At 51.8% G+C, this 27,512-nt stretch overlaps 1 protein-coding gene across 1 annotated transcript in view; it reads left to right on the forward strand.

Annotated features, from left to right (window-relative positions):
* The window catches only part of DNAH17 (dynein axonemal heavy chain 17), a 97,186-nt gene that overhangs the window by 12,689 nt on the left and 56,985 nt on the right, over positions 1-27,512 (forward strand). The window contains exons 12-26 of the mRNA XM_052658323.1: positions 38-233; positions 1,182-1,328; positions 6,692-6,800; positions 7,119-7,222; positions 9,545-9,685; positions 11,104-11,247; positions 13,473-13,655; positions 16,796-17,050; positions 18,246-18,415; positions 18,956-19,178; positions 21,086-21,202; positions 21,298-21,384; positions 21,775-21,927; positions 24,689-24,937; positions 26,606-26,728. Of these exons, the coding sequence (XP_052514283.1) occupies positions 38-233; positions 1,182-1,328; positions 6,692-6,800; positions 7,119-7,222; positions 9,545-9,685; positions 11,104-11,247; positions 13,473-13,655; positions 16,796-17,050; positions 18,246-18,415; positions 18,956-19,178; positions 21,086-21,202; positions 21,298-21,384; positions 21,775-21,927; positions 24,689-24,937; positions 26,606-26,728 (2,401 nt within the window). The remainder of the gene's footprint in view (positions 1-37; positions 234-1,181; positions 1,329-6,691; positions 6,801-7,118; positions 7,223-9,544; positions 9,686-11,103; positions 11,248-13,472; positions 13,656-16,795; positions 17,051-18,245; positions 18,416-18,955; positions 19,179-21,085; positions 21,203-21,297; positions 21,385-21,774; positions 21,928-24,688; positions 24,938-26,605; positions 26,729-27,512) is intronic.

Genomic DNA, 27,512 nt, shown 5'->3' on the forward strand with positions numbered 1-27,512 from the left:
AGACAGTATCTGACCCTCCCCCTAACTCTGATTCCAGGGTCATGTCCAGTGTGGAGGCCAAGCTAATCTACCAGAAATATGATGAGATGATGGAGCTGCTGAGAAGCTACCGCGAGAGGATCTACCAGCAGTGGGTGGCGGGGGTGGACAAGGACTGCCACTTCAACCTGGGGCAGCCCCTGATCCAGCGGGACCCTGTCACCAATCTCATCCGTGTCAACTTCAGCAAAGCGGTGGGTGCCATCTGCTTCCTCACGGGGCAAGCTCATGCAGCTCTGAGGCTCACCCCCTCCTCCCGACAGCACAAATCTGTGGGGCTGATGTTTATGTCACATTTACCCTAAAGTGTTGCTTGAAGTGTGCCTGGGATATGTTTATGATATGAGACAATCATAGCATCCTTGAATATAGCTTGAATGAGCGTACTGTTTTAAAGCTGGGCCACGTTTCATAGGGTCCCAAGAAGAACCATCAGGTTGAGAATTTGAAAAAAAAAAGAAAAAAGGCCTTTGTAGGATCTGAATAAATAAGCCCCCTGGTCGAGCTGGGGATGCTGGAGGGAAGCCACACCATCTGGGGCTGAAAGCGGATGGTTAGCCATGTGCCAGGGCAGAATTGGGAGCAGCCTGGACCTCCACAAGCACGGCCCCACACAAGCGTGTCAGCCTTGCTTGTGAAGTCAGCAGTGATTTCAGCAAGGCAGGGCCCCCACGTGTGACTTTCCCTCTGGAACCGTCTCTTCCACTAACATCTGTTCTTTCATTCAACAAACATTTACTAAGCACTTATTTGTGTATGTGCTTGGGATAAATTAGCGAACCAGCAAAGATCTCTGTCCTTCTGGAGCTTGCCTCCTAGAGAGCGAAGGGGGCAGGCGGTGGTGGAAGGGCCAGGAGAAGCGGGGAGGGAGCAATAAACTAGCGTAACAGGTCTCACACGAGGAGGAGGTGGCGATCGGTACCTCAAAGAAAGGCGGGGGCAGGTGAGGGCCTCATGGACTGAGCTGGAGGAAGGGGGCATCCTGATCCTGCCAGCAGAGCCTGTCCCCCAGGGGCCCTCCCCCCAGCTCCCCCCAGCTCCCCGTGGGGGATGCAGAAGCCTCCCAGGGACAGACCCACACGTGTGCTGCCAAGCGCTGTGCCATGAGACCTGACCACTTCTGTCCTCTTCACTCGCCTCAGTTGGTGGCCGTGCTGAGAGAGGTCAAGTACCTGAGCTTTCAGCAGCAGCAGGACATCCCCAGGAGCGCCGAGAACCTGTTCTCCCAGCACGAAACCTTCCGGAAGTTCGTGGGCAACTTGGAGCTCATTGTCGGCTGGTACAACGAGGTGAGCTTGTGCTGCATTGCGTTTTTGGTCGCCGCATTTGGGGGGGTTTCGTTTAGGACAAAGGTGTACGAGCCCCACGTGGAGCAGAAGGAAGTGTGTTTCCGTGGATGAGTGGCTGGAGCCTCCCTCTGGGTGAATCCCTGTCCCTGCCTTTTCCACCTCCTACAGTCGCCCGCATTCCTGGGCTGGAGGCCACGTCACGCCACCCGCGGATCACAGCACCTCCGCTCCTGATCACAGCACGTCACACTCCCTTCTCATCTGTTTTATCGGCTCCCTCTTCTAAGGACCTTGCCATCCAGTTGGGCCCACCTGACATCAAGGTCCTTAAGTGAATCACGCTGCAAACCCTCTTTTTTGCCAAAGGCGACGTGGCATAGTGTCACAGGTCTTGGGAATTAGGAAGCGGCCATCGTTGAGGGCCATAATTCAGCCTACCATAGACGCCTCATCCAAAAGGGGTCAATGAGTTTCTCTCTCCTTGAACCTTGGGAATTTGGGTTTGTTTTGCCAAGAAAATGCACTGGTCATAGCAAACACCCTCTTCCAACAACACAAGAGAAGATTCTACACATGGACATCACCAGCTGGTCAACACCGAAATCAGACTGATTATATTCTTTGCAGCCAAAGACGGAGAAGCTCTATACAGTCAGCAAAAACAAGACCGGGAGCTGACTGTGGCTCAGATCATGAACTCCTTATTACCAAATTCAGACTTAAATTGAAGAAAGTAGGGAAAACTGCTAGACCATTCAGGTATGACCTAAATCAAATCCCTTGTGATTATACAGTGGAAGTGAGAAATAGATTTAAGGGTCTAGATCTGATAGATAGAGTGCCTGATGAACTATGGACGGAGGTTTGTGACATTGTACAGGAGACAGGGATCAAGACCATCCCCATGGAAAAGAAATGCGAAAAAGCAAAATGGCTGTCTGGGGAGGCCTTACAAATAGCTGTGAAAAGAAGAGAGGCAAAAAGCAAAGGAGAAAAGGAAAGATATAAGCATTTGAATGCAGAGTTCCAAAGAATAGCAAGAAGGGATAAGAAAGCCTTCTTCAGCGATCAATGCAAAGAAATAGAGGAAAACAACAGAATGGGAAAGACTAGAGATCTCTTCAAGAAAATTAGAGAGACCAAGGGAACATTTCATGCAAAGATGGGCTCGATAAAGGACAGAAATGGTCTGGACATAACAGAAGCAGAAGATGTAAAGAAGAGGTGGCAAGAATACATGGAAGAACTGTACAAAAAAGATCTTCACAACCCAGATAATGATGATGATGTGATCACTCATCTAGAGCCAGACATCTTGGAATGTGAAGTCAAGTGGGCCTTAGAAACCATCACTACGAACAAAGCTAGTGGAGGTGATGGAATTCCAGTTGAGCTGTTTCAAATCCTGAAAGATGATTCTGTGAAAGTGCTGCACTCAATATGCCAGCAAATTTGGAAAACTCAGCAGTGGCCACAGGACTGGAAAAGGTCAGTTTTCATTCCAATTCCAAAGAAAGGCAATGCCAAAGAATGCTCAAAGTACCGCACAATTGCACTCATCTCACATGCTAGTAAAGTCATGCTCAAAATTCTCCAAGCCAGACTTCAGCAATACGTGAACCGTGAACTCCCTGATGTTCAAGCTGGTTTTAGAAAAGGCAGAGGAACCAGAGATCAAATTGCCAACATCCGCTGGATCATGGAAAAAGCAAGAGAGTTCCAGAAAAACATCTATATCTGCTTTATTGACTATGCCAAAGCCTTTGACTGTGTGGATCACAATAAACTGTGGAAAATTCTGAAAGAGATGGGAATACCAGACCACCTAACCTGCCTCTTGAGAAATTTGTATGCAGGTCAGGAAGCAACAGTTAGAACTGGACATGGAACAACATACTGGTTCCAAATAGGAAAAGGAGTACGTCAAGGCTGTATATTGTCACCCTGCTTATTTAACTTCTATGCAGAGTACATCATGAGAAATGCTGGACTGGAGGAAACACAAGCTGGAATCAAGATTGCCGGGAGAAATATCAATAACCTCAGATATGCAGATGACACCACCCTTTTGGCAGAAAGTGAAGAGGAGCTAAAAAGCCTCTTGATGAAAGTGAAAGAGGAGAGTGAAAAAGTTGGCTTAAAGCTCAACATTCAGAAAACGAAGATCATGGCATCTGGTCCCATCACTTCATGGGAAATAGATGGGGAAACAGTAGAAACAGTGTCAGACTTTATTTTTTTGGGCTCCAAAATCATTGCAGATGGTGACTGTAGCCATGAAATTAAGACGCTTACTCCTTGGAAGAAAAGTTATGACCAACCTAGACAGTATATTCAAAAGCAGAGACATTACTTTGCCGACTAAATCCGTCTAGTCAAGGCTATGGTATTTCCTGTGGTCATGTATGGATGTGAGAGTTGGCCTGTGAAGAAGGCTGAACGCCGAAGAATTGATGCTTTTGAACTGTGGTGTTGGAGAAGACTCGTGAGAGTCCCCTGGACTGCAAGGAGATGCAACCAGTCCATTCTGAAGGAGATCAACCCTGGGATTTCTTCGGAAGGAATGATGCTAAAGCTGAAGCTCCAGTACTTTGGCCACCTGATGCAAAGAGTTGACTCATTGGAAAAGACTCAGATGCTGGGAGGGATTGGGGGCAGGAGGAGAAGGGGACGACCCAGGATGAGATGGCTGGATGGCATCACAGACTCGATGGACGTGAGTCTGAGTGAACTCCAGGAGATGGTGATGGACAGGGAGGCCTGGCGTGCTGTGATTCATGGGGTCACAAAGAGTCGACACGACTGAGCGACTGAACTGAACTGGATGTTATTCACTCCTGGCTGTGTGGGGTCTTCGTTGCTGTGCACGTGCTTCCTCTAGTTGTCTTCAGGCTTCTCGGTGCGCTGGCTTCTGCTGTTGCAGAGCACGGGCGCTGGGTCCGTGGGCTCCGCAGCTGTGGCTCACAGGCTCAGCTGCCCCATGGCATGTGGGATCTTCCCTGACCGGGATCAAACCTGTGTCCGCTGCATTGGCAGGATCAGCCGGGAAGCCCGAACCCTGGGAATTTGGAATTGGGTCCCAGCCTCATTTACCACTGGAGTCTTGGGGCAGCAGAGAAACCAGAGCGAGCAGAAACTCGGGCTGCAGAAGGAAGGGAGCAGATGGCCAGAGAGGCCCTGAGCGTGGCCTATGAACCATGAAATCCCAGGGCCTGCCTCAAGTGTATGTCCTCGAATTAGCTTCCTCCAGAATCAAGCTTCTTCAGGCTCAAAGAAGGTCGTGTTCATCCATTCCCTAGAACGCGCCCCCAGCCATGGCATTTAGGAAAAATGGAAGCCTTAGAGATGCAGTCACATGGAAAAATCTTCATGGGTTACTTTCAGTGCAAGAGTCTTTTGGGTATTTTTTTTAAGAATGATGCAATCAGAAACAAACAAAAAATCCAACAAATATTAGTTAGAATAAAATGGAAAACTACCTTCCACTTCTGTATTTCCAAACAAACCCCAACCAAGCACATGCAGGGGAAGCATGTTAGCTTCAACAGTGAATGACATTGTTCAAATAAAAATGTTGGACAAGAATGGACAACTGTTAGGCAATGTTAGACAGGACCTGGAGCTAAGTGTCTGCAATGACCCTTAGTATTGATACTGGCTTCCCTCTCTGGTGATGCTCCTGGGGTCCCTTAGATCAGGGGTCCCCAACCTCCAGGATCTGATGCCTGATGATCTGAGGTGCAGTTGATGTAATAATAGTAGAAATAAACTGCACAGTAAATGCAAAGCACTTGAATCATCCCAAAACCATTTCCACTTATCCCCGTCGATGGAAAAATTGTCTTTCACAAAACCAGTCCCTGGTGCCGAAAAGGCTGGGGATACTGCCTTTAAATGTGCTTCTTATTCTTAATATAGTTTCTGTTGTCGAGAGAGACCCCAGGCCCCCAGACTGCTCATATCCATTAATGCCTGAGCTAGGCAAGAGTGGAGGTGGGGGTGAAGCTTTAAAGAATCTGCTGGGGATGGGGTGAGGGAGAAGTCTGGGAAAAATGTCCTAAAGGTGTAGATATATAACATAGCTGTTGAAAAGTACTACACAGGGCATATTGAGTGGATCCCATGACCGTGAGCTTTGTTTACTCTGGGCAATCACAAAAGGGTAATACTATTTAGCTCTTGTCTGAGCTATTGGTGTACCTGTTTAATATCCAAAGGTTGATACATGGAATCAAAATTTCACATTGACTCACTTTATAATCCTGTCAGTACTCTTTTACTTCTGTCTGCTTTCCACTGGTAATAGCCACTAAGCTTTATTTCTCTGCCCATACTATACCTTTTCTAGGAATTAATTGTTTGAAAAGGAGGACATGGGTGGGGAGGGGGCTCCATTTAAAGTACTAAGTATATGTCAAGGGTTATTGTGAAAGGCAAATAGCATCTAACGTGCAATTTAACTTCTATGTACATCCCTCACTTTATATAGACCTATCCTTGAGAACCTTACGTGTAAATCAAAATGTTACCAGATAGGACAATGTTCTGAAGCACAAATGGTGCTTATTATTTAAAAGAATAATTTATATTTAAAAAACTGTGTACACCCTCCATCTGTTTTTCTCTTCTGTGAACTGATGCTTTCAACCGTTACATGAATTTCTTAGCTCGGGGCAGACCCAGATTGAGCCTGTGTGGAACCTCCCTTGCAGTTCATTCTGATGCTTTAACTAGTGGAACGGCTTCTCCACAGATCCTGGACCTCCTCTGTATAATCACATTTTAAGCCTTAAATCATGGCCCAGGCAATGTTCTGAGAAATGCCCCAGAAACGTCCCAGTTACCAGTGTGTATTCCTCTGATTTCCTTTTTTATGATTCTAAGCTTCCCGAGTGATTGAGTGGCAGAGAATCCGCCTACAATGCAGGAGACTCGGGTTCTATCCCTGGGTTGGGAAGATCCCCTGGAGGAGGGCGTGGCAACCCACTCCAGTATTCTTGCCTGGAGAACCCCATGGACAGAGGAGTGTGGCGGGCTACAGTCCACAGAGTCATAAAGAGTTGGACATGACTGAAAGTTTTGGATTATATACACGTTGCTTTTGCGTTAGTGAATTTCCTCCTCTTTCTATCCCATAACATAAGTGATTCAGAGTTAAGCATATACATAAATCCTTGATGATAAAAAAAAATAATTTTAAAAGTTGGAATCTCCTGAACTTTGTGCACATAATTCCCAGTTAAATCACACTAATGGTAGCTGGTTTGGTTGGTATTGAGTAATAAACACCCTTACCGGGAGACGATTTTAAATCTGCGTGCATTTGGAACAAATGCCCTGAAACTGTAGCCCTTGTTTTGCAGATAAAGACCACCGTGAAGGACGTAGAATTTCCACTGATAAAGTCAGAATTGGAGGCAATCGATGTCAAATTACTGAATGCTGAGACGACACTGTTCTGGAATGGCGAAGGTGTGAAGGCAATATTTGCTTCCCTTTGAGTTAAACTTGGGTGAGAGGGACGGTGGGGGCGTCCAACCCGTCGAGCATCTGGAGTTCTTGTGGAATCAGTGATCTGCCCACTTGGGGATGGGGAGGTCCTGATTTTGAGGGACAAATGATGTGTGTTATCCCTCCGTGCTGCCTTTCTGGAAATTCTCCACCATTTTCTCTGCTTCAGGCTCCAGAGAGGCCGAAGGACTTGCCCAGAGCTGTGTCACAATAATGATTGTCAAGTCAGCCTTTGCTAAATCGTTCCTTTTGTAAGATCCCTTCATGCTTCTCTCTCAGGTGTGTTTGAATATATTCAAGAGATGCGAGAAATTCTCCACAACTTGCAGAACAGAATACAAAAAGCAAAGCAAAACGTAGAGGGGATTTCCCAGGCCATGAAGGTGAGTAACCCGCAAAGCACAGCGTGCGTGTGTGTGCTAAGTCGCTTCAGTCGTGTCCGGCTCTGCGACCCAGTGAACCACAGCCCACCAGGCTCCTCTGTGCATGGGATTTTGTAGGCAGAAATACTGGAGTGCATGGTTGTGCCCTTCTCCAAAGGATCCTCCCCACCCAGGGATCAAACCGAGTCTCATGTCTCCCGCACTGGCAGGTGGGTTCTTTACCACTAGCACCACCTGGGAAGCCCCAGAGTGGGGCTTAAATAGGGACCTGGGAGAGAGTCCTGGGGAAACGGGCCCCTCGGGGATGTTCACGTAAAGTGCCCAGGGCAGCAGGGACCTGCTGGGTGAGGCTCAGGGCCACAGAACGGTGACATCAGGGTGGCTCCAGGGCAGAAAAGCCCCAGGTCGCTCTGCAGAGTTCCATTCCATTTGGTTGTGTTGAGCTCAGCAAACATGGGGGCCTCACCCTCTGCCAGGCGGATACCAAGAATGAGGGTGCAGTCAGGGAAGAGGTGCTAAGACTCAGCCCTGCTGGGAACACGTTCATCATTCAATGAAGAGCAGCATGGGTCCTTTCTCTCAAGCCCGATCCAGAAAACTGGGGGATAGCCTTCCCTGGCACCCCTTCCCCAACATGGTCTGTCATCAAGGCCCGAATCTACAGACACCTGCCTCGGGCCATCATAATCTGTTCATTAGAAAGCATCTCATCTGTGTTGAGACACCTTTGGCTTATCTCGGTATGAAATTCTTTCCTACATTATAGTTCACATTCTTTTTATCACCATCCACTTAGATGTAACTCAATAAATTGTAGGCAAAAGCCACTGCTCACCCCACATTTTTCTGATTCAATTTTCGCTTGATCAGACTATTTCCTCAAGTCATTGCCTCAGAAAGGATGTGTTGATGACCTGCTTTCTGAGTCCTTGCTTGTCTAAAGCTCTTTCTTTGGATCTCACCTAGCTTGTCCAAATAAAGGATTTTTTGATATGGTTCTTTTCTTTCAGTAGTCTAGAAAGATCTCTATATTCATCTGCTCTAGCTACCATAGCAAAGGACTGGGCAGCTTACACAGCAGATATTTATTGTCCCACAGTCCGGAAGGTGAGAAGTTCAAGGTCAAGGTGCCAGCAGGTTCGGTCCCTCCTGAGGCCTATCTCCTGGGCATGAAGATGGCTGTCTTCTCCCTGTGTCCTCTTCAGTTCAGTTCAGTCACTCAGTCGTGTCTGATTCTTTGTAACCCCTTGGACTGCAGCACGCCAGGCTTCCCTGTCCATCACCAACTCCTGGAGCTTACTCAAACTCATGTCCGTTGAGTCGGTGATGCCATCCAACCATCTCATCCTCTGTCATCCCCTTCTCCTCCCGCCTTCAATCTTTCCCAGCATCAGGGTCTTTTCCAATGAGTCAGGTCTTTGCATCAGGTGGCCAAAGGATTGCAGCTTCAGCATCAGTACTTCCAGTGAATATTCAGGACTGATTTCCTTGCGGATTGACTGGTTGGATCTCCTTGCAGTCCAAGGGACTCTCAAGAGTCTTGAACACCACAGTTTCTCTGTGTTCTAATTTCCTCTTATAAGGACACCAGTGGTATTAGATTAAAACCCGTCTTAATGACCTCACCTGAATCACCCCTTTAAAGGCCCTCTCTCAAATGTGGTAACATCCTGAGTGTTAGAGATTAGGACTTCAACATATAAATCTGGCGGGAGTCACAGTTCAGACAGCAGCCACCCCTTCTCATAGCCACGACGTTGGAAAGCCTGTCTGTGGTACGACTTCCCTTTCTGTCCCTGTTCTCTCCGACCAGAGGCGGACAGTCCTTGGTCATAATCAGGGCTCAGACACGTCACCAGCATGTGTCCAGACATGTATCTCCTTTTGTTAATGTCCCCTGGATTCACAAGGAGCTTTCAGTCTGAAAACAGCAGCATTTCCCCAGTCCCCAGGCACTTCCTCCAGTCACTATTCTCTCCCTTGTGTCCCTTTGGTCCTGGACACTGAGCATCTTCACACACGTCTCTGGATCAGGCCTCCATGTCCCCTCGCCTCCAGCTCCTGTGGTTCCTAATGAGAGGGTCAGATACTGCTTTCCCTAGGCAGGCTCCTTCCAGGCCCAGGGGTCTCTCTGTGGTCCCCCAAGGCCCCTGTTAGTTTTGAGTCACATCATTGAAGACTTTCTAACAGTGCTTGGTGGTCGCTCAGCCTCTATGAGGCCCACCTGGGGCGGGGACACTTACTCCTAAAGGTATATTGGGAAGGAGTGGGACTGGAAGCTTTTCTCCAGGCGCTTTTCTCCTGCTCGTGTTTTCCCTCCAGGACTGGTCGGCCAACCCGATGTTTGAAAGGAAGGACAGTAAGAAAGAGGCGCTGTTAGACTTGGACGGGAGGGTGGCCAACCTCAGCAAGCGCTACGCCGCAGTCAAGGACGCTGGCCTGAAGATCCAGGCCATGGTTGCGGTGAGGAGATGCCTGGGAGGGCCTTCGAGAGCCCGCGTGCTTCCAGTAGCCAGGGAGGAAGGAGCAGGGTGGGCAGGGGGCTGGAGGTTTCATAAAACGCCGGATGTCTGCAACCTTTAAGCCAGGAGTCTGATTTTATAACAGCAGACTCTGCTGATTGCTCACCTGGAAGCCCGATCCTCTGGCCACATGTCTGTCCTCCTCTAAGGATGTCAGAGCCTCCTCCCCTTACATAAATCGGTGTGGACAAGTGACATATTTCTACAGGGTTCCTGAGAGTAGCTGAATCTGGGGCCAGCAGGCCACCTTGGAGGAGGAGGGTCTGCTGAGCTGTTCTTTTGGTCAAATCATTGCTCAGAAGGTCCTCAATCCCATGGAGTGACTTCACTAGGCCAAGAAATACTTTTTTCCAGGTCCTTTTCCTTTGCCCTGGTGCCAGAAGGTCCCAGTAAATTAACTTGTTAAACGGCAAAAAGGTTACTTGAAAGAGTTAACTGATTGACCTGTTAACACTCCCAGATGTATTGGAAACAATACAGGAGAGAGAAAACTGGCTCAGGGTCAGGAAGAGGCTTTGTCATCACGTCCGTTTGCTGGAGTCCTCGACTCCCACAATAGTCCTGTGAAGCGTTGTTTTCTCCCTTACGCTGAAGCTATTGAAGCCTGTGTCTTTTCTTCCTTATTAGAATGTAACTGCCTGAGGGTACAGGCTGGGTCATGTTCATGTTCGTGTTTCCTTGTAGCTCTCAGTGTCTAATAGATTCATCTACCCACCCACCCAACCATTCAACCATCCATCCACCCATCCATATACCATTCACCCATCCGTCGCTCATTCAACAATCAACCCATCCATTCATCCATTCATCCATTCACCCACTTATCCACCCACCCGTTCACTCATCCACCCACCCACTCACTCACCCATCCATCCATCCACCAGCTCCTGCTCTGCTCCAGACATTCAGCTTAGTGCTGGAGGTATAATTGTGTGAAGGACAGTCAATTCCTGTCCTTGCAATGCTTGGCATCAAGGGGGAGGTACAGACCAAAGACAAACAGAATAATTCAGCATCGTCATCTGTGCCATTACAGACACAAATAATGGGTCACTAGAGGGAACGCAGGTGGGGGCCAGGGACAGGAGCCTAACCTGAGGTGAATGGGCGTGGTGATCAAGGAGGGTCAAGGAGAAGAAGGCCATACCTGGCATGAATGGGAAGGAACAGCCTAGACAAAGACACTGGCCTAGGAGAGGAGCCTGGCACATTCAGGAAGCCAAAAGCAGACCTCTGTGTGTGGAGTGAGTGAGCAAGTGAGGACAAGGGTAGTCCAGAAAGTCGTTGGATAAATTGGCTTAAAGAAGGGAACGGGTAGTCCCAGTGAAACAGCACTCAGCCATGTGGTTCTATTTGCAGGAAAATGCAGAACTCTTCAGAGCGGATACGACAAGCCAGTCCTGGAAGGATTACGTCAACTACATTGACAGCATGGTCTTAGATGAATTTGACCAATTCATTCGCAAGTCTCTAAGTTACCTGATGGACAACATGGTTGCAGATGTAAGTAACAGATGTGAGACTTATGTATATGCATTCACATATACATGTATTTGGAGAAGGCAATGGCACCCCACTCCAGTCCTCTTGCCTGGAAACTCCCATGGACGGAGGAGCCTGGTAGGCTGCAGTCCATGGGGTTGCTGAGAGTTGGACACGACTCAGTGACTTCACTTTCACTTTTCACTTTCATGCATTGGAGAAGGACATGGCAACCCACTCCAGTGTTCTTGCCTGAAGAATCCCAGGGACGGCGGACCCTGGTGAGCTGCCCTCTATGGGGTCGCACAGAGTCGGACACGACTGAAGCGACAGCAGCAGCAGCAGCTTATATGTATTATAAATATGAGAAAAGGTTTACATTGGAATCTATAATTGTGGTTTCCTGATGAAAGAACAGACATTAAAATCTGCCTAGGGTGACCAGCTTGTCCTGATTTCAAACCTGAAAGTCCTGCACCCTGGGACATCTGGTCATCCTGAATGTGCTGCAGCATAAATGGGCTAAGCACACTGCCACAGAGCTGAGCTGACCTATGTTGCTGCCGGGTGAGGATAAGCAGGCACCCCTGGCCCCTCCTCACGTTAACTGGAGGCAGGATGTGCCCTCCTGTTGGCAGCGTCATCCACCAACCCTCTCCACCCTCTGCCGAATCGAGCAGAAGCTTAAACCAGGTCAGCAGAGTGGGTCTGCTGGTTAATTGCATCCTGGCCTGTTCCCCTGAGCTGTGCCCTGCCTGTGTCTTTCACTACCGGGGCTCCCAAGTGGCTTTGGATACTGTCCAGGAGGGCAAGATCAGAGACCAGGCCCACTCAGCTCACTCTCAGGAGAGGGTGGTGGGCACCACAGTGAGACACCCTGACACAGCTGCAGAGGGTGGTTGTCACCAGAGCATCAACGAACCCCAGAGTCTGCTGGTGAAAGTAGATGGCATTACTAGCTGTAGGGCTCACCAAGGGCTTCCCTGGGGGCTCAGTGGTAAAGAATCTGTCTGCCAATGCAGGAGACGTGGGTTCAGTCCCTGGGTGGGGAAGATCCCTTGGAGAAGGAAATGGCAACCCACTCCAGTATCCTTGCCTGGGAAATCCCACGGACAGAGAGGAGCCTGGCGGGCTAGAGTCCATGGGGTCACAAATGAGTCAGACACGACTTAGACACTAAACAACAACAAAGACTCGGCAAGCAAGGTATAGCAACGCAATATCAGCAATGAAGGTAGCTAATGTGGAGCATTTATCCCTACAGAGAGAGAAGTCACAGTCAAATGGTCGATGAGGCCCTGATAACACAGTGTCCTTCCTAAAAAGTCCCAGGGAGGCTCTGTATTTGCAAGCGGCTAACCAGCAAGAGTGGCCCCCCCGAGACAGAGGCTCAAGAAAAGTCTGCTCAGCTGAGTTCATGACAGCTGACCTCTACCACTTAGCTCACTCAGGCACTAGTGCAGACTCTCCCTGACTCATAGAGCCGGGGGGCTTTTGAGCTGGCCACCCGCAGGGCCAGTGTGGACTATATTTGGAGGAAGGTTAGTGGCCGTGGAGCAGGTCCCGAGCACCCGTGGGCCTCGGTCTGCACTCTTGAGATTTATTGGTGCATTGGGCGGGCTCCATCCTGTCCTCTGACACCCAAGACCACACCTAGGATCTGCAAGCTCACAGAGAGGATCCACGAACAGACAGGGTTACGGTATGCCCACTTTGTAAACAGGACCTCTGTGGAACATGAGGCTTGTCCTTTCTGGAGCTCAGCAGAGGCCATCCTGCCTGGCTGGGATCCGCTCCCCCTGCCCCTGCCCAACACGTTCTGTATATTAACTATCCGTGTATGTTAACTAATCCCCGCGGTAACCCAAAGAGATGGGAACAATTGCCTCTGCTCTAGAAAGCAAGTCTGCTCATTTTATATATCTAGGAAAAGACATCGAGGTTCTCGCCTGAGACCATGCAGCTGGTCAGTCTCAGACATGGGCTTGAACGCAGGTAGTAGGTCTCCTCGGCGCTCAGTCGTTGCTGCTCCGTCTGGCTTGGACGCCCAGCCTGCATTTGGTCTGGTGGTGCTGCATTGGACCGCACAGTTCTTGCTCATGGGCCCTTGGTGGGGAGTGTGCTCTCTGTAGCGGTCCCAGCCAGCAGGAGCCAGCCCTAGACCTTGTTTGGTGTCTGGGTGAACACCAGGCATCGAGAACGGTTGGCCAAGGGCAGGGCCTTGACCCTGTAACACCCTGTTTTAGGAGAGCGTCGCGCCGCTGTTCGAGGTCCGCATGGAGCTGGAGGAGGACGGGCTGGTTTTCAATCCATCCCTGGAGGTGGGCGGGGACCGAGGCTTCCTGGCGCTGATCGGGAGCCTGGTCACCGACATCTACAACGCAGCCAAGCTCATCCCCAGACTGGCCAAGGGCAGGATGCACTATAAGGTCAGTCTGGGCTTGGTTACGGCCCCACCTCTTTCCCTGCCATCAACTGCTACCCGGGGTCAGAATCGCCTTACTAACGCGGCAGCGCTTGGTCACGTGTGTGTGTTTCATGGTGGTGGTCCCGTGTGTGAGGAGCCCAGGGGCTTCCGTTCTATCAGGTTCCCAGGGGATGGTGGCCTGGATTTCTCTTCCCCCCGAGTGGACCTGTCCTTGGTCGACCTGGTTTTCATTCCCTCAACACCTCCCCACCCACAGCGAGACGCCAAGTGTGCCTTCCCGCCACACTTCCTGCTATTTCCCTCCCTCCCTTAATTTACAGTCTGTGATCCTCTGAGCATGCAGGCTCTTCGACAAATGTGCCTTCCACTGGCTCCCACACCCGTTTGCTCTGAATGCATTAAATACCCACCCACGACATAAAACACAGATCAGATCCTGGGGATGCAAAGGCGGGGGAAATTCAGCCTCCCTGAAGGGGGAGGTCTGAGAAGGTGTGCTTGTTGGAGCACGATTTGTGGGGCAGTTAAACAAACGTTGGAAAAGACCTAAATGGCCATCAAATACAGGAGTCCTTCATAGCTTCAGGCCCATCTGGACAAAGGCGTCTAAATGAGTCACAAAAGGAAGCCTGGGATGGAAGGAGGCTCGTGACGTGTTATCAAGTATTTATCAAGCTGCGGAACTATGTTTAGAATGTGATTTCATTCATTTAAGCAAACAAAAGCCTGTCTTCCTAAGGACGCACTCCAAACTGTCAAGAGTGCTCACTTCTGGGAAACAGGATGGGGGCGAATGAGGCGGGAGGACAGGGGACATAAACCGGGCTTTTTGCTTCATATACTCTGCCTTGTTTGAACTTCTTGATGACGGGTGTATATTATTTGTAACAACAAACATTTCCAGCAAGACGCTCTGTGCTGTCAGGGACAGGTATGTGTGTACGTACGTGTAGTGACGTGAGGACAGGAGGAAATACCTGGCCAGGTTAAGGACAGCTCCCCAGAGCGGCTGATCTGCATTCTGAGTCGAGAAGGACGGGAGGAGATTCCCAGGCAGAGAGAACGGTTTGAGGATTCCTGAGCCACACAGAGGTAGTGTTCCAGGCCCAAGTGCACACAGTGAGCTGCTCTGGAGCTTAGCACAGAGTGAACCACACCAGCAGCGATCCACTCAGGCACAGACGTGTGGACCCAACACAGGCCGGTGAGAGCCGGAGCCTGACATGTGGCTCGAGAGTCTGAAGGGCCGCACCTCTGGGGCTCCTCCACCCGCCTGGGGTCCTCATGTGATGCAACAGAACAGAGCAAGGCAGAGTATGGGTCCTGGTGACCCGGCCACACCCCAGGCTATGCCCACCCCACCCTGGTCTCATCTGCAAGATTTTAACTTATCAAGGCAACTGAGTGACTACAGAGAGAGGTCAGTGCCACTGATAGAAAACATAATGTTGCTCACAGCTCCCCAAGAAAGGAGAGGCGCGGGCAGCCATGCAGGGGCAAAGTGGGGAGCCGCGGGTTTGGTCAGGAGGCAGGAGGAGGATGGAGGGAAGCCCAGGCCAGAGGCTGGTAGGGCTGGGGAAACTGCTCCGGACGGGCCCTGGGGTCATCTCTGGTTATCTGGTACCTGGCGCTGGGGTAATGGAGCAGGGGGAACATGGGCTTGGGATATGAGGGTTGGTTCAATGAAGGAGGTGATTGGGCATTTGGCTGGTTTGCACAAGAAAGGCGTGCCCCCATCCCAGCCCTTTGCGCTCTTAGAAGTGGCTGGCCCTGCGGGGGTGGGTGGGGATTGGGCAGTCTCTCCCCAGCCAGCAAGATATTTTTTTTTCTTCTTTTGTACCACACAAGACCCTTAAGAGTCCCTTGGACTGCAAGGAGATCCAACCAGTCCATTCTAAAGATCACTCCTGGGTGTTCATTGGAAGGACTGATGCTAAAGCTGAAACTCCAATACTTTGGTCACCTCATGCGAAGAGTTGACTTGTTGGAAAAGACTCTGATGCTGGGAGGGATTGGGCGCAGGAGGAGAAGGGGACAACAGACGATGAGATGGCTGGATGGCATTACCGACTCGATGGACGTGAGTTTGAGTGAACTCCGGGAGTTGGTGTTGGACAGGGAGGCCTGGTGTGCTGCAGTTCATGGGGTCGCAAAGAGTCGGACACGACTGAGCGACTGAACTGAACTGAGCTGAACCTGAACCACACCAGGCATCTTGTAGGATTTTTAGTTCCCTGACCAGGGATCAAACCCATGCCTGCAACAGTGAGAATGCTGAGACCTTAACCACTGGACAGCCAGGGAATTCCCAGCAAGATTTTTAAAGATGCCAAAACTTCTTACTGCTGCTATGTAGTCATTTCAGTCATGTCTGACTCTGTGTGGCCCTATGGACTGCTGCCCCCCAGGCGCCTCTGTCCATGGGATTCTCTAGGCAAGAATACTTGTTAAGATATAGAGACTTCAAAAAATATGTTTCGTACATACCCTCCACCTTGAGATTTTCCGGTTATGGGAGCCAATCACTACCTTTTCGCTAAGACCAATTTGGATTGCTTTTTCTGTCTCTTGAAATGCAAAAGCCCTGTCCAGCCAGGGCCTCCCCTGCCCCTGCTGCAGCCGTCCATGTGGTCTTCACTCAGGTCCTCAGATATGTGCCTCCCCTCAGCGCAGGCCCTTTGCTGTTTCTCTAGCTCTTCACCTCCCGTCCATCAGCTCTCAGACCAACAATCACTTCTCAGGGGGTGGCCCCCAACCTCCTCCTCGCTACATCTGAATACAAGGATGAGCGTTATGATGACTCAGTTTTTGATTTGCTGATAAACGTGTGACCCTAGTCCTGGACTATCCACATCCCCATGAGCCCTGTCCACACTCCCAGTGCCCTCTCCCACCATGTATACACAGCAGGTGAGTAACTACTAAATGAACGAAGCTAGGGGTGAGTCATCCTGGGGTCTGCCAGGCAAAAAGTCATGTCCGGCGTACCTTCACATGGGAGAACGTTGCCAATGGGCAAGTGTCCCCTCCTCTCATCTTGGGAGGTTAGCGGCACTTGAACCAACAGAGAGCTGCTCCCCAGGTCAGGGAGACCACGAGGCGAAGCCCTCACCCATCTGTTCCCCTCCTGCCCGCCTGCAGACCGACCTGGAAGACATGACGGACCTCATAGAGATGCGGGAGGAGATTTCCAACCTGGTCATCAGCGCCATGAAGGAGGCCGAGGAGTACCAGGACTCCTTCGAGCGCTACTCCTACCTGTGGACGGACGACCCCCAGGAGTTCATGAAGAACTTCCTCACTTACGGGTGCGCCATCAGCCGGGAGGGCCTGGACGGCCACCCTGAGGAGACCCTACCCAAGACGCCACCCACCCTCGCCCAGTTCCAGCAGCAGGTGTGGTATTCTCACTTCTGGAATCAACCACTCCCTCCCCACCCCCGCCACTGTGCAGAGGCATTGGGTTAGATTGAGAACTCGGGTGAACGTTTTTTTTAAATGTAGGTTTTATTATTATTCAAGTATGGAGAGACAAACAGACCAGCAGACAGCCACCATGAAAAGAGGGCTCCCGAGAGGACGGGGCACTCCAGGCCATGGGTGTCGCCAGCGGGGCACCAGTGTCAGGAGACAGAGAATGAGGGGAAAGCGTGACCGAGAACTCACGCGTGGGTCTTCATGGGAAGGAACAAGCCAGGCAGGGCAAGCCGGCTTCGGATGGGTTAGTTTGAGCCGTTTCAGTGACTCGGGTATATGGGCTGTCTCAGGTTGTCAGGTACCTGGCCCCTGGGTGATATCTGAGCAGGTGGACAGTGGCCTCAAGTGTGAGAGCAGGTGGTAAAAATTGGGGTGCGGACTCTGGTTCATTGTTTACACGTGAAACAATGTGGTCCTTGGTGGGGCGCGGGGGTGTGGGGAATTGTCTGCTATCTCTAGGAAAGAGCCAGCCTGTGACTAGGGGCGGGCTTGTCCCTCCAGGGTCAGCAAGGCCACCGATGCCAAAACATCAGAAATGTAGAACATGATGGGAATTTCCTGGTGGTCTGGCAGTTAGGACTCGACTCTTCCTGGGTTTGCTCCCAGGTCAGGGAACTAAGATCCTTCAAAACACATGGAGTGGCCAAAATATATATGTATATTATAACACAAGAAAACGTAATGAGCTTACAGACCTTCATGTCTTTTCCTGAAGCTTGGTGAGGGTGGCCCAGCCACAGGGGAGATGCTTGGGGTAGGGGACACAGTCTCTCCCACAGCGGGAGGGGCACAGCCAGCTGCCAATCTTGAAAGCCTCGAGGACAGGCAGCAGCACAAAGCTGGTGGAGTCAAGGGTGCCCCATGGCGCCTGGGACCCTTGCACCCCTCGGAGCTTAGGTCATGCCCTCCTTCAGAAGCCCTGCTGGCCTCGCCCAGCGATGTCCCTTTCTGACAGCCTGTATCCCATGTTCGGCGATAGACTTCTGGGCTGCAGGAGCTGTCAGCTGGGGCTGGGAGAAGGAAAGGAGCGCATTGTGAGGGCCTCCCCTGCTGCCACGCGCTGTGCTGGCCCCACCACAGCAGCCCGAGAGCTGAGCAGGTCCTTGCCTCCCAGATCGACTCCTACGAGAAGCTGTACGAGGAGGTGTCCAAGTGCGACAACACCAAGGTGTTCAACGGCTGGCTGCAGTGCGACTGCCGCCCCTTCAAGCAGGCCCTCCTCAACACCATCAAGCGCTGGAGCCTCATGTTCAAGCGGCACCTGAGCAACCACGTCATCAACAGGTGGGCACCAGGACCGCTGCCCCAGCCCACCGCCACCCCCACCCCCACCGCCCTGACGCTGACCACACCCCGGAGAGCCTTGTGCCAGGGCCCCCAGCCAGCTGGGTGTGGAGTTGAAGGTCAGGTTTAAAGACCAGCGGCCCCACGGAGCATGGGTCCCAGCAGGAAAGTGTCACCTGGCGGGGAGTGGGGGCCCTGGTTCCTCAATCATTGCTTCTTTACTGGGCACTTACCGTGTCTGGCCAACAGGTGCCAAGGAATCCTTTAGGAGCCCTGAGTTGGGCAGGGAAGCCTGGCATAAAACTCAAGGGTGGTACCTGTGCAGTTACAGGCGGTGGTGGGCTGGGAGTCACCAGGAGCCCCGAGAACGTGTAATCCCGCTCTTCCATCCAGGAGGCCCTGCAAAGGCCACCCTTAGATGTGACCCTACCCGGGACTCGCCGACCAGTTGAGCTAGTGAAACATGGGGTGCCAGGCAGACAGGGACACGGCCCTCCCCTAGAGGGGGGCGCCCATCACATGCGGCCTCATACCCACCAGCCTCGCGGACCTGGAAGCCTTCATGAAAGTTGCCAGGATGGGCTTAACGAAGCCCGTTAAGGAGGGGGATTATGAAGGCCTCGTGGAAGTGATGGGGCATCTGATGAGGGTCAAGGAGAGGCAGACGGCCACGGACAACATGTTTGAGCCTCTGAAGCAGACCATCGAGCTGCTCAAGTCCTACGGGGAGGAGATGCCCGAGGAGACGCACGTGAAGCTGCAGGTAGACGGGCCTGGGATGCCCCGTCGGGGGAGCTGGAGCCCCGCGGGGCATGGCCAGAGGAGGACAGGCCCTTGTGACCTGGAACCTGTGGGCCAAACCTCCTCTTCTAGACCTGAGATTACCGGGGAACAGTGGGGTGGGAGGACAAGGCTCTCCAGAGACGAGGGGACAGGCAGATTGCCTCCCAAGGGTGGGAGGGGAATAGTCCCTGCATTTAGCTGGCATTTCAATGGATTAGAAATGCCTTCATGTCCCATGCCTCCTCCTGAGCCCAGCGGGAGCCTGGGCATGAGGGATGGTGGACTGAGAACGGGGTCCGCAGAGGCCCTGCCAAGATTAGGGGCCAGCAGCGAGGCTGAGAGAGAGCCCTGGAAGAGAAGGCTCCCAGGCAGCTCCAGGCCGTGGAGCAGAGGGGCCACGGCAGGGGATGCAGGGACTTGAAGAATTCCGGCACTTTATGCTGATTTGCCGGATGCCAATGTCGGCGCCAATGCATCTGTGTGTGCGGCTGGGGTCGGTGGGGGGAGGGGGGACGGAGGAGATGGGTCCTGCAGGCAGGGTCAAGCCACCCCCCGGGCTTTGTCTCCTCCCAGACCTGGCTGCCTCTACCCACTTCCTTTCTCTGCCCTGACTGTGTCTGGTCACACAGGCCTGATTCCCTGTGCTGGGAGACACTGACGCCAGCCAGTGCCCAAGACCGCCGGCAGAGGGAGTGACAGGATGGTGTGGGTGGCTGTGGCGACCTCTCGCGCTGCCCAGGCCCTGATTTAGAGCATGTCATGTTTGGTCCCTTTTCCTCCTGCCCAGGGCTCAGTAAGGACCAGGATTAGAAGTGTTTGTGGCCAGGCCCAGGAGCTCTGGGGCCATGGACAGGGCAAGTGGGGTGGTAAAAATTCTGATAAATGTTTGAGGCCTGCCACTGCCAACAAAGACTGTTAGTTAATTGTAGAAGAAAGTGAAACAATACCTATTTGTGGGCAAAGAGATTAGGGGCTGGGATTTTTGTCTTAAAAATATTTTACGGCAAGTACAATATTTGCTCAATTGTGGAGAACTTGGAAAATACAAATCTTCATCTGATTGCTACAGTCATTCTTTCTTTATATATAAAAATGTATTTATTTTAATTGGAGGCTTATTACTTTACAACATCGTAGGGGTTTTGCCGTACATTGACATGAATCCGCCACGGGTGTACATGTGTTCCCCACCCTGAACCCCTCTCCCACCTCCCTCCCCATAACGTCATTCTTGAAATGACAAAACTACAGGAATGGAAGACAGGTTAGTGGCTGCCCAGGTTGGGGATGCAGGGTAGGTGCTGATGCAAAGAGCTGACACAGGACAGTTCCCTCGCAGGGACGAACAGCGAGGTATGTAGATTGTCGTGGGGGTTATGGGAACCTATGAATGAGACAAAAATGCCTAGGACTACCCCTGCCTACAACACACGCACTCACACGCACACGTAGACTGAGCCTAAAACAGGGTAAAACCTGACAAGTTCCGTCATCTGTTAACAGAAACACCCCAGGGTCCGATGCTGGCTTGGCTCTCGAGCCTTAGTTATATAAGATGCCAGCACTGTGGAAGCCTGCGGGGAGGCACACAGGACTCTTTGTGCTATTTTTTTTTCAATACTTATTTATTGATTGATTTGCCTGCCCTGGGTCTTAGTTGCAGCACGCAGCATCTTTGGCTGTGGCACGTGGGATCTAGTTCCCTGACCAGGAATCGAACCCAGGCCGCCCCCTGCCTTGGGATCGCAGAGCCTTAGCCACTGGACCACCAGGGAAGTCCCTCCCTGTGATATTTTTGCAACTCCCCATGAGTCCATAATGATCTCACACTAGAAAATTTTTAAAAAGAGCAGAAAAGGGAGTGGTCCTTGGCCTTTACCTGCGCAGGAACTGCCAGAGCAGTGGACAAACACCAAGAAGCTGGCCCTCCAGGTGAAGCAGAACGTGTCGCCGCTGCAGGCCAACGAGGTCAGCATCCTGAGGCGGAAGTGCCAGCAGTTTGAGGTACGGTGGCCTGGGGGGCGGGGCTGGGGTGCAGCCCCCACCACGGCCAGGCCCTGGGACGGGGAGCCTGAGTGTCTCACGTGGTCCTCCCTCAGCTCAAGCAGCACGAGTTCAGAGAAAGGTTCAGGCAAGAAGCCCCGTTCACCTTCAGCGACCCCGACCCCTACAAGTCCCTCAGTAAGGTATTTTTGCTCAAGGAGGAGATGCGGTGGTAACTCTGGGGACCCATCTTTTCTCAAGCTGCCATTCTCATGAGCCCAGAAACACGGCCTCAATGGGACCAGCTTTGCGGCCGAGCATACGTGTGTGTGTGTGTGTGTGGGCATGTGCGTGTGTGTGTGCACAGACATGCAAGCTCAGCCATCCTACGGGGCCTCCCTTCAGGCCCCATCAGAGAAACCAGGGGTGGCTGGGGGGACAGATAGGAGTTAGCTGCCTTCCTGTGTGCATGAGGTCGGAGTACAGTGTGCCGACGGCTCTGTGAGTCACTGGGATGTGACGAGTGGGGGCAGACGGGGAAGGCTCCACCGAGTGCGGGCACCCTGCTCACTGGCTTCCTCCCATGCCCGCAGCAACAAAAGAGCATCGCGGCCATGGAGAGCATCATGGAGGCGCTGTGCAAGTCCGGGAGCCTCTTCGAGGTCAGCGTCCCGGACTACAAGCAGCTTAAGGCTTGTCACAAAGAGGTCCGCCTGCTGAAGGAGCTCTGGGACATGATCATCATGGTGAGGGGCCATTCTGGCTTGGGGGGCGGGTGGGGCAGGTAGAAAGAGGGGGAGGTGGGAGAGGGGTCCACGGGCAGCATCCCAGCACCAAGAAGGGGCAGCTCCCGTTATCCCCCCATGACACCCACCTCTGATGGTTGATGGAGGCAGCCCCTCTTCCCAAACACAAGAGTGGGAAGCCTCACTCTCCGCCCCAGGGTCAAGACAGTGTCCACAGCACACGGGCATGCTAGTCCCCCACGGTCTCGCCTTTTGGCGCCTCTGTTTCCAGAGATATTTCAGTTCTTCTCTTTTTTCACTTTTTATGTATGGCAATATGTGTGCATGCGTGCAAAGTCGCTTCAGTCGTGTCTGACTCTGCAACCCCAAGGACTGTAGGCCACCAGGCTCCTCCATCCATGGAATTCTCCAGGCAAAAGTACTGGAGTGGGTTGCCATGCTCTCCCCCAAGGATCTTCCCGACCAAGGGATTGGACTTGCGTCCCCTGCATTGGCAGGCGGGTTCTTCACCACTGTGCCACCGACAAAGCCCTCATTGGAGAATAGCTGGCTAACAGTGCCGTGTCTCAGGTGTCCCGCAAAGTGACTCAGCTATGCATATGCATGTATCTGTTCCTTTTTGAATTCTTTTCCCATTTAGGTTATCACAGAGTATTGAGAGGAGTTCCCTGTGCTACACAGTAGGTCCCTACTGGTTGTCTGTCTTTTTTTTAAATAGATAATGCCTTGATTTTAATTTTTTTAATCTCTTGGCTGCACTGCGTGGCATGCAGGATCTTAGTTCCCTGACCAGGGATCGAACCCGTGCCCTCTGCAGTGGAAGCACAGAGACCCAACCACTGGGCCGCCAGGGAAGTCTCCCTGGTTATCTGTCTTAAATACAGCAGTGTGTGCCTGTCAACCCCAAACTCCCAACGCATCCCTCCCTCCCCACCCGCCGTGACCTTAAGTTCCTTCTCTAAGTCTGTGTTAGTTCTTCTCCTTTGTGCTCTTGAATGAACTTCAGAATCTGTCAAATCCTCCTCTCTTCACATAGAAAACTCTCAGACTACACACAGACTTGAATCTACTCTGTGAGCTCATCTGGGGAGGGTTCCCCTCTTGGCAGCAGTATTTGTCCCTGCCCAGGAGCAGGCCCTGTCTTGTCATGTATCTTGTTTTTTAGATTACATCTTAGTAAGATAATGTAAATGTCTATCCTGACCATGCTGAATTTATCTCTCATAGAGGGTGGAGTCAGGGAGAATCTTTGGAGCCACAGGCTCCATCACAACCGCCCGCAAAGGGAGAGAATCCATCAGAGCCTCTAGATACCTTTTTTTTTTTTTGCAATTCACTGAATTCAAGTGTCTCGTGCTCGAGTGACCTGACTGAACAATGCTGCTGCTAAGTCGCTCCTGCCGTGTCTGACTCTGTGCGACCCCACAGACAGCAGCCCACCAGGCTCCTCTGTCCCTGGGATTCTCCAGGCAAGGACTGAACAATAAGCGAAGTCAACTCAGAAAGCTGCACTGTCCCTTGATAAATACCACTTAGCACAGACCCAAGAATGCAGGTTGTCTTTCCCAGGAGATAACGATAAGCATTTCCGGTCAGGGTGTTGCAAGAAAAATTGACAAAACAAATGAGCCAGGGTACTTTTACGATAACAGGATACAGAAGCAGCTTGAACTTAAACCAGAAAGGGCCATCGATTTCCGTGGGGAATAATGCTTCAAGTCTCGGGATTTGCAGAGTCAGTCCCTTGTCAGCTCCCCAACTGTTGGTCATTGTCTGTCAAGGACGTCTACCAAGATCAGGCTGCTTTGCCCCAAGCCTCTGCCAGCAACCTCTGGCCCTCTCCAGGACCCCCGTCCAGCTCCCAAGCCATTCGCAGCCCACCCTGAATATAAGACTGGAGCTTCTTGGGTTTCCGCCTCCACTCTTGGCAGGGGGGTGCCCCAGTACCACCTGTGTCTTGTTTCACCCTGTTATGAGTGGAATTTCTTCTGGTGTGTCTTTGTCAGTGTAAGCTAGGTTGGGCTTCCCTGGTGGCTCAGTAGTAAAGCGTCCACCTGCCAATGAGGGAGACCTGGGTTCGGTCCCTGGATCGGGAAGATCCCCTGGAGAAGGAAACAGCAACCCACTCCAGTATTCTTGCCTGGGAGACTGCATGGACAGAGGAGCCTGGTGGGCCACAGTCTTTGGGGTTGCAAAGAGTCAGACAAGACAGTGATTAAACAACAACAAGTAAGCTAGGTTACTCTGCAGTAACAAACAGCCCTAAGACACAAAATCTCTGTGTTGTTAACCACAGACACATATTTTTCGTTCGTGCAAAGTCCACACTCCAGTTCCAGGCAAACCCTCCACAGCTCAGTGCATGTCCACAACTGCCGAGGCAGGTGGAGGGAACTGTGGGTTCAGCGTTGGCACCTCAGTGCCTCTGCCCCCCAGGTGACAGGTGTCATCCACATTCCTTTGGGTGGGGCAACTTTTGTGGCCTCAGCAAGACATGGGACAGAACAAGATCCTGGTGAGCAGTGACGATGCCCATGTTTTGCCAAAATCTCTCTTAACTGCTGACTTTTAAGTTAAATCTATCATGGTAGAACTGGGGTTCTTTTTGCCCCCCTGTATCTGGTCACTTTACCAAGCTCTGTCCTTAGTGCTGGAGACTCCTCATTGGATTTTTCCATCCAAGAGCAATGCCAGGAAGGTGGCATGGGTGCCTCCTGAACCATCCCCAGTAGAGGAGTCAGCGGGCGTTTCTCCACCTCAGGTCAACACCAGCTTCGACGCCTGGAAGACCACCAAGTGGAAGGACATCAACGTGGAGCAGATGGACATAGACTGTAAGAAGTTCGCCAAGGATGTGAGGTCCCTGGACAAGGAGATGAAGAGCTGGGATGCCTTCGTGGGGCTGGACAACACCGTGAAGAACATGATCACATCCCTGCGTGCTGTGAGCGAGCTGCAGAACCCTGCCATCCGGGACCGCCACTGGCAGCAGCTCATGCAGGCCACCCAGGTACCACACTGACGCAGGGGCGGAGGGCAGCGCTCCTCGGGAACTCGCTGCGGGAGTGGGGGGCTGACGCTGGCACAGCTGGCTTCACGCATGTGCACCCCAGGCCATCACACAGGGCTCCAGGCTCAGGTGGCCCCAAGCTGGGTTAGAGGCTCTGCTGTCACTATCTTGATTTCCTTGATTAATACCTTTTTCACACGGGATTCCATCATTTTCATTTTGTACCAGGCCCTGCAAATTATGCAGCCAGTACTGCTTGTAGCATGAATGGTAAATGTCCATGGGGCTCAGGAAGTTCGGGGTAGAAGAACAGTCCTGGGTCCCCCCACGTACCCCAGGAGCGTAGGGTCCTAGCGCCAAAATTTTCCCAGGGATGTTCCCAAGTGGGGAGTGGGAGGGACACTGGCCTTGACACTCACTGAAGGTGAATAGGACCATTCCCACTGTCAGCAGACACTGAACAAAACTCTATGGAACGGCTACTCTGCAGAGGCCCCACGTAGATGTCAAGGAAGCAGAGAGGTTGAGGACACGGGCCCTGCACTCAGAGCAGCAAAGGAAAAAAGGACACAGGCCATGGTGTTTGGGAGGCGGAGTGGGGTGCTCAGCGGCAGTTCTAGGGGTGCAGAGGAGGCAGCCACCTCCCCGGTTAGGGAAGCACGGGACCAGCATCAGGAACGTGTGGGGCGTGGCCTGGGCCTTGGGGAAGGGAAGGGAGAGACAGACGAGCAGAAGGGATTGTCTCAAATACGGAGACCACCGGCCTGCAGGCTCAGCTACCCCGTCCAGGGCCTGGGAGAGACCCCCGGGCAGTGATCAGCAAACAACAGCACCGTCCCAGGAATCGGGCCTCACCAAGGACTTGCTGAGACCTGGGCAGGTATTCTCCCAACCATGATTGAGAAACAGTCAATTCCATCAGTTGGTCAAACCAGTTTTTGTGGCAGGCTTGGAATCCAGGTTTGGAAATGTCTATGCGACAGCGAGAAAGATTTGAAGACTGGGTGACACCATGCAAATACCTGCTATTGTTACCAGAGTAACAGTACCTGTGACACAGCCACGCCTGTTGCTAACGTGGCAGCTTCCCCAGATGGATCGGGTCCTGCAGCTGCGGTCACAAAGCCCCACACGATGGGGGTCTTAAAACCACAAAATGTCCCTGGAGGCCGGAAACCGGAAGTCAAGGAGTCAGCAGAACCATGATCCCTCCGATGTCTAGGGGAGGACCCTCCCCTGCCTCTCCCAGCTTCCGGTGGTCCCAGGCGGCCCTTGGCTAGTGGCCATGCCCGAAGCATCCTTGCCTCCGCGGTCACCTGGCCTCCTCTGCATTTCAAACCTCCCTCTGCTTTTCATGTTGAAAACAGCTGCCATCACGTTTAGGTTCTGTGTAGTTGACCCGAGATGATTTCATCTCAAGATCCTTAACAACTGCAGAGACTCTATTTCTGAATAAGGTCACATTCTGAAGTCCTGGTGGGCTCTGTTGCTACCAGTTTTACAGGGAGGAGAGGCCTGGAGGAGTGTCTGCCCAAGTCATGGAACTCCCAACACCCGCTTCATGGCCTGGGTTCCTCCCTCGCCAGCCTCTACATGAAGGACAAAGGTGTCCCTCAACTGGAAAACATGTGACCGAATGTGAAATGTGCCTATTTTTTTCCTCTGCAGGTGAAATTTGAAATGTCAGATGAGACCACCCTGGCAGATTTACTCCAGCTGAACCTACACAAATACGAGGATGAGGTCCGAAACATTGTCGACAAGGCTGTGAAGGAGTCTGGGATGGAAAAGGTATCCTTTGTTGACAGTGAAGTGTGTTTTATACGGGATGATGCTGAACCTGAACCACCAGCCTGACGCCTGTTGAATGCGCTGATGTAGGGTTGAAACAAATGTACCACCAGTTAATGCCTGACTGAACTCTCCTTTCTTTCCGTGAAGCACCCTCCTCTGTGGTCCATCCTGCCTCAGCCTCTGCCTTCTGAGACGCTGAATGGGGCTGGGGCGGGGTAGGCAGTGGTCAGGAGGGCTGGCCATCAGCTGGTACCTAGGGGCCATTCCAGGACACATGAAAATGCTGGAGGATTCCTTTGCAATTCAAACCTCTCTCCTCATCGGTTTTTTGAGTTTGAATGGTCACAGTTGGGCTTGCTTTCTTTTTTAAACAGCTTTATTGAGCTATAAATCACATACCCATTCACCCATTTAAAGTGTGCAGTTCAGTGGCTCTTAACATATTTACAGAAATGTGCAGCTATCCCGTGTTAGAATTAGTCAATTTTAGGACATTTTCATCTCCTCAAAAAGGGATGAAACCCAGACCCTTTAGCTAGTATCTCTCCATCTTCTCACACCTGCACCCATCTCAGCTCTGACCTCCTGCTCCCTGTCTTCCATAGGATTGCCTGTTCTGTGCGTTTCATATACATGTAAACATATAGAATCTGGGCTTTTGTGTCTGACTTCTTTCCCCGAGCATGTTTTCAAGTTTCCTTCATGTTGTAGCATGTGTCCATACTTCATTCTCTTTTACAGCCAAATAATATTTCATTATATGAATACTCCACATGTCGTC

This window comes from Budorcas taxicolor, chromosome 19 (genome assembly GCF_023091745.1).
Source record: "Budorcas taxicolor isolate Tak-1 chromosome 19, Takin1.1, whole genome shotgun sequence".
In the NCBI taxonomy this organism is placed as follows: domain Eukaryota; kingdom Metazoa; phylum Chordata; class Mammalia; order Artiodactyla; family Bovidae; genus Budorcas; species Budorcas taxicolor.